At 37.0% G+C, this 12,157-nt stretch overlaps 1 protein-coding gene across 1 annotated transcript in view; it reads right to left on the bottom strand.

Annotated features, from left to right (window-relative positions):
* Positions 1–12,157, bottom strand: part of RPA1 (replication protein A 70) — a 142,316-nt gene that overhangs the window by 37,935 nt on the left and 92,224 nt on the right. Inside the window, exons 12-14 of the mRNA XM_083139866.1 lie at positions 10,075–10,261; positions 2,741–2,862; positions 934–1,054 (exon numbers count right to left, since the gene is read on the bottom strand). Coding sequence (XP_082995992.1) covers positions 934–1,054; positions 2,741–2,862; positions 10,075–10,261 — 430 coding nt within the window. The remainder of the gene's footprint in view (positions 1–933; positions 1,055–2,740; positions 2,863–10,074; positions 10,262–12,157) is intronic.

The raw sequence follows: 12,157 nt of genomic DNA on the forward strand, positions 1-12,157 counted from the left end.
AAAACTGACCCCTTGTCATGGAGGGTGAAAGTGGGATGGGGACATAAAACCAGGCAACCATCTTGCTATTCCCTTCTGTTCATCTTTGTTTTTATGTACACATACCAATAGTTATTTTATTTACTCAGTACAACAGCATATTATAACAATACAATGAATGGCCCAAGAACAGCAAAACCAGAAAAAAATCACTCAGTCTACACAAAACCTGGACTTCACTGCTGACGTCCATACCAACAATGACAATAACCATTTCAACAACTGCTTCCAGGTAGCAATCGTTCAACCTTTACCCCAATCCACCAACACCTAAGTATGGATTAGATGGGAGAGAATCTACGTACATATTAGCCATGAGTGCAACCACTCAATGGCCTGAATAAGGCCACTCAGTAACCTTCCCAAATACAGCCCATCTTCATCTTCACCCCTCACCCTCTTTCCCAACCAATCTCTTTCTCCTTACATTGCCCCCCCACCCCAACTCAATATTTTGGCATGGCAAATGTATCTTCAATCTGGAAGTGGTAACTTTGCAAGTTGAACACCTAGTGCTGCTTCTAACACTAACACATTTTCCAGACCCCCCCCCCCATCCTCTCTTTCTCTGGGGGGGAGGGGATCAAGACAGAAAAACATAAAATACGTGAAAATGTAAAACCTGGGAATGTAAAGTCAGGGTTCCACTGTATTATTTTCATTATTTGTGTTCGATAATAAAACCATTTATTGTCTCTGGCCTAGTTCCTTCTACTGTTTTCCTCCATATAATTCCTTACACAATCTTTCTGTGCAACAAAATCCGGACCCTAGATTGTCACACAACATAGGAAATCTAAATAGTCTGGACTATTTAGCAATTATTCTGCCCCCTTCCAATTATTACTGCAATAATCACATCCAACATACTGAAGAACCATGTTAAATAATTACCTCATTTGGATCCACCGGCTCAGAAAATATCTCTCCAATATCTTTACTTTGTATCATATCCAATACACGTCTCAAAAAGTATATCAATGGCTTCAGTTTTATTTCCAGTGCATGCTCCTTCCTAGAGATAAATATTTAGAATTATCATTAAATAACACAATAATTAATGGCCAGATCAAGAGAAACAGTTTGCATGGCTATTCTATGTCACTTTTTACCTCTGTCGTTTATTTGCAGCCGTGAGGGCGAATGGTGAAGTAAATGAAGCAACAAACACAATGAATATCTGTGTCTCATAAATAGACCCGGATTTTTATGTAATATCAAAATACAAAATATGTACATATATATGTATCAATAATTGGTTAAATATGCACCTAAATATGTATTATCAAAAGGATATGTAGTTAAATATGTAGTATCAAAGATAATATAATATTAATAATAATTCAGTATCCAAGCAATTTCAAGGATTCTGTGCTAGACATTTATTTTATTTGACATATTCAACATAATTTTCAGGACAAAAATTGTTCAAATTAAAATTTGTATCAAATTTACAAACTCAAAAAAGCACAGCAATGTGTACATATTGAAGAAACCAATTTTGTCAACTATTAATTACTTTTCACATCGCAAATATTGTAAAATATGTAAGAGAGCTCTTTGTAACTTTTGAAACAAATTGTAGAAAAAGGGGCTACGGAAAGAAAAATCTAACGAAAATACATAGCTACTTTTGTACTATATACTAACATATTGTGTAACTCGCTATGTACAGGAAAGTAGCTTTCTTGTCCACCGATGCCAAGTTTCTAGGCGCTTTGCCTAAACCTAAAAGGGGCAAAAATATGTAACCAGAAAAGGTGGGGAGAGAAACTCCACCATCTATCAACTTGGCAGCCAATTTTAGGTGACCGTAGGCACTATGCACTGCTTCTCATTGATTAGAAAATATGACATCAAATGAGCTACAAATTTTCTTCATCATGTTTCAGAGATCGAAAATATAGGAAAATGGATCAAGATAGGAAAAAAAATACCAAAATATGTTGTTTTACATAAAGTAAATTAGCAAATATGTAATATCCTGCCAAATATATGAAAATATGTAACATAAAACAAATCATGTCAGTTATATAATTCATTGACATTTTCCTGTTCAAGGTATGTATCTAGAAAGGAATAGAATATGTAATTACATAATAGAGATATGAAATTTTTGCCGATATTGATAAAGTACTGATATAAAATATACCGATACCCGATATTCTACCGATCCGATATAAAATTAGAAATGATCCTTGAAGAACCTGAAAGGTTCATTGACCTCCTTAATAAATGTATGTTTCAAGGTGACTGCAGTGCAAAAGAAATTGCATATTTAGACATTTACTTTTTTAGAATGTAGGGCATGGAGATTATCCATAAAAATTACAACAAAATGGCAGAATTTTGCACTAAATTATCAGATATTTATCGATATATTGGTAATTTTACCGATACACCGATATGCCTATATCTGCCGATACCAATAGAGTACAGATTAATCGGTCCCATCCCTATTACACACAAATCCGGGCTCTACTTATAAAGGATTTAAACCTTAGGACCTCTGGCTTCATAGTGCCATGCCAGCTGATCCACAAAGGAAGCCAACATGTTTTATTAAATAGTATTCACGTGTGAAATACTGTAGCTAGTCTCTACTAATAACATTATTTACAATTACAAAACATATGTTGTATTTCTGTATACATATCTCTTTAACAGTATTTTCTTTTAGAAGGTCCAATTTAATACTTACACTTTGAAAAACTCTTTTTTTAACTTCTCTCTCTTCCGAACAAGCTCGCATAACAGTCTTGCACGTTCAAGATCCTGCCTCAAGCACTGCCAGTATTTGAGCTGCTTATACATTTCTCCTTCCTGCAAAGAAAAGGTAGGTAATGCATAACTGAAACTACACACCAATATGTTATTTATTGCACGTTTATATGTTTCTGCCCTCACCCCAATAAAAAAATACACACAAAGGGGGGAAATGACTGTTCCATCTCAGAATATTTTGTATTTTAAAATTTACTTACTAATAGTGTAGTATAGGGTACAGTTTGTCTGCCTAGCCACAACCATCAATACAAGTGTGCAAGTGGCAAAAGGGGTGGAATGGATAAGTGATTTGATTTGCTTTATTTTACTTCGCTTTTCTGCCACTTTTGGCTACTTGGAAACATGGGGATGAGTGTTGATATAATGAAATTGATGAATGGACATTCAGAAACATCCATGCCCAGGCCGGGATTCGAACCCAGGACCCCTGGCATAGTAGCATGATGTGCTAACCACTCTGCCACAGTGGCTGGCTGGAATGGATAAGTGAAACGGGTTCTGTGAATTGCCTGCTGCTTAAGTTTCACATGTAGTAACGTCAACAGCAAAATATGTTAAGAGGGAAGTTAAGAAATGTTAAAGCTATCATGAACACAACAAAGCAAGGATTAACAAACAAAACAACATTGTTTCTATCCACTTCCCCTATCACATGTAGATTTGAATTCTGAACCTAGACTCATCTTTCATGGTGAGACATTTCATGAAGTTAAGGAGGTGGTGAATTCTATACTGGAAAATTTTAAATTATAAATAATTAATTTATATCAGTAAAGGTAAAGTTTTCCGTGCACATGCACCGTGCCAAGAAGGCACATTTAGCGGATGTGGGGGTAGGGTCCCACACATTCTCGATCTCAGCCATTTTGGAAGTGATATGATCAGCACCATGCTCCAACTGCCTTTACCTCCCAGGGTTGCCCAAGGTACCCACTGATTAGAGGCTGGGTGAGCCCAAAAGCTGCTTTATGTGGGAACAAGGCTGGAAAAATCTCAACATTAGATCGCACTCCCCGGGAATCGAACCCGATCTCTCACGTGGCAGTCAGATACCCTACTGACTAGACTAGGCTCTGATATTATATCGATTTGAAGTAAACATTTTAGAGCGTGAATAACTCATTCGTCTCAGTAAATAATGTATGGGTCTACAAACTACATAGACCGACCACTTTCAGTATAAAGTTGACTACCTTAATTATATCATACAGGAGAATTAAATCTTGATTAAAATAGTAATAAATAAATATGAACATCTAACAGTCTTCCCCTGAGTTTGGTTTCTAAGTCCACTTTTTGCACAGGAAGGCTAATCGAGACTGGACCTAAGCTTTGCCTCCACTGGGTATCACATCTGGGACCCCTTGCTTACAAGGTGACGACATTACCACTACACCATGAATTTGATAATTCTTACAAATTTTGGTTACTTTTTTAAAAGTACTAACAAATTTTATGTATTCAGATGAATAGTGGACAGTGCTTTCTTTCTGAGAAGAAAGGTTCCGGTACTCTTCAACTTGGTTTGTTCTTGTGTGCATCATAAGAACTATACCCTGTCCCAGATAACTGTGGAGCAGGGCCATGCATAGCAGCAGAGGAGGAGGAGAGAAATAGAGTGGTGAAAGTGCACCATTGCCAACCGTACAGTCCTGACTGTACACATATTGAAATTTCATGGCATGTACGGACGTACGGTCCAGACCTAAGTCCGTACGCTAAACGTACGGATTATCAAAATTTGACTTCCTGTTTTATCCCAAATATTTCCCTAAGAAATTCTTAAACCAAGCGTACGGACCTGGAGACAAAAATACGGTTCGTTTGTCGTGTGCAAACGGTATTATCCTTTCCAAAAGTTTGCAACGCCGCCAGAGCAAAGCAGGGAAATCGGGTAACTCGTCACCCATTACCCAATCCCGTTCCTCTCACTGTTCATTGGTGTCACTACTTGCACAGACACTTGTTCTCGTTCGCCTGGTCTACAGTTAGCTGGTACAGGGTATACTAAAAACATTCTGGTAAGTTAATGAATCATCACTTATAAAAAGGTGCCAGTATCGCATATAATTGTATACTGCCAGAAAAAAAGCACTGGTTTAGATTATTTGCATTGTGTGAACAAGTGTACTTATTACCCGTCTAGTAGCTTTGGTTCCCAAGACTGTGAGTAATGGAGTTGACAGAACCTTCAAGGTTCCATTGTGCATATGTTAATCATCTAAATACGGATCCTAATGATCATCACACCTGCTAAGAATGCAGATGGCTTCTGTTTATATAGAGTCAAGGTGTCAGCATAAGAGTTTCTACAGAGATTGTAAATTGTTTTTAGACAATATAAGGGAACCATGGGGGTCCAATTCATAGGCCATTTGACTGTCATGTATGAGTCTAGAGTTCAATTCCTACAGAAAGATGTTCTCTGGCACTGTTCTTGCATAAGTGACTCTGGAGATCATCCAGGCTCTAATCAAGAGATACCTTGTGGGAGGAGGGGGGAGGCAGCTGAAGAATGGTGCTAATCACATCATCTCCACTATGGCAGGGTCGAAAATGTGAAGGGCATCTACACATCCAACATGTGCCACAATGTAAATGCAAAGGGGAAAGCTTTATCTATACTTCAATACAATAAAACTATATACGTATGTTACGCAAACAAACATGAAATGGCTATACTTAACTGATATTTGTTACAAATATTGAAATATCATCAATTCAGGAAATACATGCTTGTTTATGTAAAGTGTCATTTGATTGTATTGAAGTAGAAGCACAATAGGTGATCTACACAATTAAAAAGCAGGAAAGCTCTTTCTTCTAGACAACATATGTTTATGTATTCATTTCTAATTATAATATGTGAAGCACCAGAACTATACAGTGTTCACATTGGCACAGAAGTGATGCTAATTTACAAAGACTATGTTAAAAAAAGCTTGAGGAATAGGGTGACCAAAAGCTATTCTTGTAATTTATGTTATACGTCTAAGCACTATTTCGGTGCTTAAAACTTTAAGAAAACAAATCCTGGTGTGTGTATTTTCAAGCCAAAATCGAGTTAGATCTTTATTTTCTGTGGTGACAAAGAGTACTAACCAGAACCAGTTACATTTCATGCATTTTACACAACTGATTGAAACATCACAATGGTAGCATTACAAGTTCTATCAATTAGCAGTGCAGATTAATTTTAAAATCATAATTATAATATTACATGAAGCAAAAATGCACAATAAAGGTTAAATTATGTGGGAACTTGTCCTCTACATGTCATATTTCCATACTTAAACATAATTACTAGAGGCATGCATATTGTGTTTTTGACGGAAACCCAAAATGTAAAATAACACAATGTAATGTTATTTTTCATGTGTTTGAAAGGTTGGAGGTGCATTTTCCTACCAGGTTTTGTCACAGTATAATGCAAAATGAACTGCAAAATGCGAAATAAACTCTTAAAACATGAATCAATCTACCAGAGATTTGCTTTAAAATATTCATAATTTTCAGGATTTTAAGCTCCAAGAAGGTATGGTGTGGTATATTTGCAGACCCCAAGAGACACTCAGGTCCTCCTCCATGGCCATGTGATCACAGGCACTGTGCTTTGACTTCAAGACTGCAGGATGGCATGGGTTCGAGTCCACCTGGGTTCAGTCTCTGGGTTTTCGGCCTGTATACAGGACCGGTGGCAACCCACCATCGTGAGGAAATTGGGGAGCTACGAGTGACTAGCATAATCCGGTCTCGGAAATCTCCTATAACACCTGAGGGTTTGATGTGCTGACCACACGTCACCGCATTACTGACTGAAGATCTCCACACCTCTAGGTAGGATTGTGGGAGGGAGACTGGTAGTCGGGAGATAGGCCAAGACCTTTCCAGGGCCACTGATTATTATTATTATTATTATTATTAAGGAACGCCCAGACTCTGAAAAGTATTGGCCATGTCAGGCCATGTCAGTGATCAAATTACAACCTACACCACTGACGCACTGGGATCACTATCGGCTTAGCCTCAGTTCTAGCAAAACTGGATTAAACATTAGATACAAGAACAACATATGGAATCGCCATGAATTTTGTATTTTTTATATTTCTAACTTTACATCACCTTTCTGCCTCTTTTGGCTAATTGTGATGGTGCAAATGAATGATGATTGCATGAAATTGTCAAAGAACATTAAAAAAAAACACTTGTGCCTGCACAAGGATCCAAATCTACTGTCCGTGACAAAAATATTGAGCCCTCTGTTTGCGTGCTTGTAAAATTGTACTCCATGGGAGGAATAAAGACAAATATACCTCATTGGAAAGATAGAAGTGTCTACTTTTAGACAAAAGAAAGACAAATTGATTTTAGCTCTGTCTGTTCTCTATTCAAACAAAAATATTCGTAAAAGTGTAGTTTTTCACGTGTTTTTTATGTAAGTCAAATTCAATTGTGTGTAGCTTCTTGTAAACCAGTCGTAAAAAATTGTTGTGATTGAAGCTTGTTCAAGTGGAAATATCTCAGCCACATATATTGTTGCTATTTTTTTTTTGTGGAACAGCCACAATTAATGTTTAATAACAGTGTTGCAATCTCGGCAATGGCGATGCAAAGCATATCCAAATGATGAGCATGGAATAAAAATCAAATTTGAAAACGACAGACAAAACTCTTTTTCTTGGCAACCAGCTCGCGCGTTTTCTGTCTCGTTGCTATGTCAACATGCGCTTTGTTGCCACATGTCGCCGGCAGCCCTTGAAACTCTGCGTTCAGCCAGCAGCTTTGACACGGAAAGAGAGCTGAAAGTTTTGGTTACAAAGCGAATTGTTGGGCACAGGGAAGTATTGTTCAGATGCTGTAATTGACGAATACAAATTTTCTTTTATCACCCTTGTGTTCCAACCATGAATTATTGCCTGAACTCGCTAACAATACGTAAGATCCCTTACATGCAGTTTTTCTTTCCTGTTTTCCTTTGTCATGAAGTTGCTGTACATCGCAGGCACGTTAATTTTTTTTATATATATACAGAGGAGACTGCGAAGCCAGCAGTCGCGGGTTCGAATAATTGGTAAAATATTTTATTGCCTTCATCAAATCCTGCTCATCGTTGCACTTACTCTGCTTAAATGAGGACATAAAATGATAAGGAGAAAATGACATTCATATAAAGATTGGATAGAAAGCTAGAAAATGTACCAAAACTAAAGTATACAAAGAAAATGTATTTCATTCATAATATAATAAATTGTTTATTCATTATTTTACACTGCCACAATGTTTTGAATCGGATAAATGGAACACACTTCCATTATTCTGACAGAGTAGACCGTGTAGCTGTAGCAAGGCGGCAATGCTGTGGAAGTCACCTGCAGCTTGCGGAGTCTGAGATTGGCCGCATCTCACCATACGTCATCCGCGCGTTTACCATATTAGGAGTGGTCAATAATAATTTATATCTGTGGTCATACTTGAGATACACGTGTTAAACTTCTGGATTTGGATCACATATGTCATATAAACGGCTTCTTACAATTTCATTGAATTTGCAATTATGCATTTCAAGATTGCACGTTTACCTAAAATTTCAATTCTTGAAGAATCAAGTGAAGATCTGCATTCGACTTTCTCCACAGATGTGCAAAAATGATCCGTCCTCAAGTACAAAAAATCTCAATATCATGTCAATAGTAGATTATGAACTGTATGATGTTAAGTTCCCCGTTCTTGCAAAATGGAAGAAAAAACTACACTTTTTAGTGACTTTTTCATTATAATAAGAAAATGCAAAGAATAATAATTTTCAGATGACCCTTATTAAAAAAATAGATAGTTGAAGCTTTCCAATGAGGTATATTTGACTTTTACAATTTTACAAGCACGTAAACAGAGGGCTCAATATTTTTGTCACGGATAGTAGTAACTTTGGTGGAGGGATCAAAAGTCAATTTAACATGCTCGGCCACAAAGACAGTGGAATTAGTAGGAAGTAGAAACACATATACAGTAAAACCTTGTTAATCCGGGCCCAATAAGCCAGACTTCACTATAATCCGGACAGGCAAAAGGAAAAAAAAACAACAGAATGGAAGATTTTAAATGTGGCTAGAAGTCAACAATCGCATTCGCCATATTGCTCCGTAACGGCTAAGAATACTTACAGTAGCTATTGCTTTACATTTTACTGTGCTGTATAATGTATTTAGGTCCATGCCCTTTAAATACACCATAATAAAAGTGTTTGTTGCTATAATGCAACAAATGCATTTTTAATGCACTTTCTACTGTTCTTTTAGGTTATTTCAGTTAATCCGGACTTTTGTTAAACCGGTCAACTTATTACCCCCATTAGTCCGGATTAACGAGGTTTTACTATATAAGCTTTGATGCGTTATGGAAAGGCTTAAGCAGAATAATGAAACAAAGATGTAGAAAACATCCATCACTGTTGCATAAGTGGATATTCGCCCAGAAAAAACTGGTGTAACATGCAATTAATGAAAGGCACAGAACTGATTTCAGCACACCAGAAATCTTCGCCAAGACATCAAGCTACTGGGACTCTGCCACTCATTGTGGTCTACTACCACACCCAGTGGGCTTCTGGGTAGTCAAACAGTTAGAGCTCTTTTACGTTTGTTCATCAGAGGGCCATATGCCAGTATTGATTCAGCATTGTGAGGTCAATTAGGAGAACTATTTGAAAAGATGAAGTAGCAGGCTCTAGTATAGAAAGACGGACAACAGCAGTGATTGGACTCGCACTGACCGCATGTTACCCCATGAAAAGCCATTCTTGCAGGCCTTGTCCCTAAAGATGCTGTTGTGTGTAGAGTGTAGTTTAGATAAACAGGGTCTACCGTCAACTGCACTTCAGTCTTTGTACCTCAGAATCATCTTCAGAACTTGCATTGTGCTTCATTAACATGACTATGGTTAACTAATTTACTAACTATTACTTGTAATAATACAGCATTAAGTACTTAAAAAGAAAGAATCCACTTTAATTTACAACAAATAAGTTCCTGAGATCCGTAAACACAAGTCTCCCTCAAAAATTGTTAATCCCATTAACATATACATACAACATATCCTCTGCAACTCATGCACCACTAATTCATCAGCACTAAAATAATATAGCCTGAATGCTCACTTCTAAATACAATACTATGACCTACAATTACCAAACTACCTTGCATTCAAATAACAAATGCACGAACACACACACACACACACACAAAAACTTACTGTGGGACTGACGCAACTTGCCTGCTCAACTATCTTCTCCTCCCGCCTGGCCGTGTGGGTGCTTTGTAATCTGCGCAAAAGAGGAACTCCATTTCTGAACTGTCTCTTCAGAGTCCAATATGCAATTAGCCTTTGAATGAAATGATTCTTTTTGGGCACAGACACCAAGGCAGCAATTTCTTGGATTCTGTAAACGTAACAATAAGAACATTTGACAAATGAATGAAACATTCATGATGTAGCATTGTAAACATGGTTGTAATCTCCGACACAATTCCTAGACACAATTCCTAATATCAGCTTTTATCGTTCTTCCTGATTGGAGCCCATTATTTCACTTTGAAACATTCCTTGCCTCCACTGTCATATTCTGATGCTATCTTTTCATTTTGATGTGAATATAAACATCATGCTGTTCTCAGAAATTGAACAGATGCTTGTACATACACAAGCACATACTTGCCGTAAAAAATGTTCATATATATCTAAAAAGTTGCTGGATTGCAAACTAAGTGAGGACATTATTCATATAAAAATGGAGCACACACTCTACTTTGAGCACCTACTCATTTTATTAATAGGGCCCAATGATACCCCATTCACATTTTTACCTCCTGCTTTCATTTTTTTTCGTAACAAGAACGATGTGATATCTCCAAAACATCAATAACTTTTGAGTAGGGTCGAGCTGATACCAATTCAAAAGTACTGATATCGAATAGTATTAGTTCAAAATTAAAATGGCACGTAACACATAATCTTATTTGAATATTTTAACCCTCCGTAACGTGCCGCCCTTTTTAAAATTTTGAATAATTTTCCTTACAAGTGCAATAATGGTCGGGAGAACTAGGTAACTTATCTTCACTATTCCCCACAAAAACATACAGGCGTTGGAGACTTTCTTCTGTCGTTCTTTCATTTACTTACATGCCTCTGAAGTGACTGGTCCCCCTTTGGTAGCACTCAGTACCGCGCCCAGGAAAGTTTCATATCTTAAATCTCAGCATGCCAGCCATGAATTTTGTGGGAAATAGGAAGAATGAAACCACCGTACGTTGTTGGGAATACAAATTATTTGTATGCAGAAACCATTGCAGTACCCATACGAAATGTCGAAGTTGTCAAAATAATGATATTGAAAAGTGACAACATTCTGTTCCCTATATTTGAGTCAGTTTTTCTTTTCTTACGTATACCACGTAAGAGTACGAGAAACAAATTGAGATTTGAACATTTTAAAAATATTTTGTAAGTTTCTTGGAGGTGTGTTTTCAACATTTGATTGCTTTTTCTGCAAGTCAGTAAGATTTTGACAGAGAGTTTTGGAACAAATAGTTCCTTTCTACGCCCATATAAGTTGTACGATTTCAATTCAATTTGAAAAATACGTTGAAAATATTTGAAAAAATACATGGAATTTTCTTAAAAAATACGTTGAACATTTTCGGAAAATACTTTGATAATTTTGTGAATGGTGAGTAAATTTCTTAGCGCCTTCATTATATGGCAAAGTTTTAATTACTTTTAGAATAATATTTTGGTGCATTTGCTTCAAGAGCCTAAGCTTGTAATTCTATGAGTCTTTCATTTATTTTTACTTTTCTTTTAATAGCTGATAAAATGTACGAAATGGACATGTTTGCGTTCATGTATATTTCGCCTGATTTCCTGTAAGTGCTAGTGTTATTCAACCTCGATTTGCATCAATAATTCAAGTAAATAATGTTGGTTTTGATGAGGCAGCACTCAGTGACGCGCACGACGAAGGGTTAAAGCAAAATTCTGGTAGAGTGTATTTAAAAAAGGATAAATGTTCTGAACTACTGTAAAATTACCTACGTGGAGTTTCATGTTTCCACGTTGGACAATTGGATAGTTTTTTCTGATTAATTTCGAAGGCTCACCACCTGCATTCACTAAGGGTACGGCATCTGGATCGGAGATGGTAGAGTGTCACTTTTTTGTTAATTCCTGGGTAGCGGCAGTTGCATTTTCTCCCATTTGGTGGTGTTGGTGTGTCCTGGCTTGCATCATCTGCTGTGCTTTTTTGTTTCCGTTATTGTGTGGCTTTGCCGGGTGG

This window comes from Lepisma saccharinum, chromosome 18, assembly GCF_977018435.1.
Source record: "Lepisma saccharinum chromosome 18, izLepSacc3.1, whole genome shotgun sequence".
NCBI lineage: Eukaryota > Metazoa > Arthropoda > Insecta > Zygentoma > Lepismatidae > Lepisma > Lepisma saccharinum.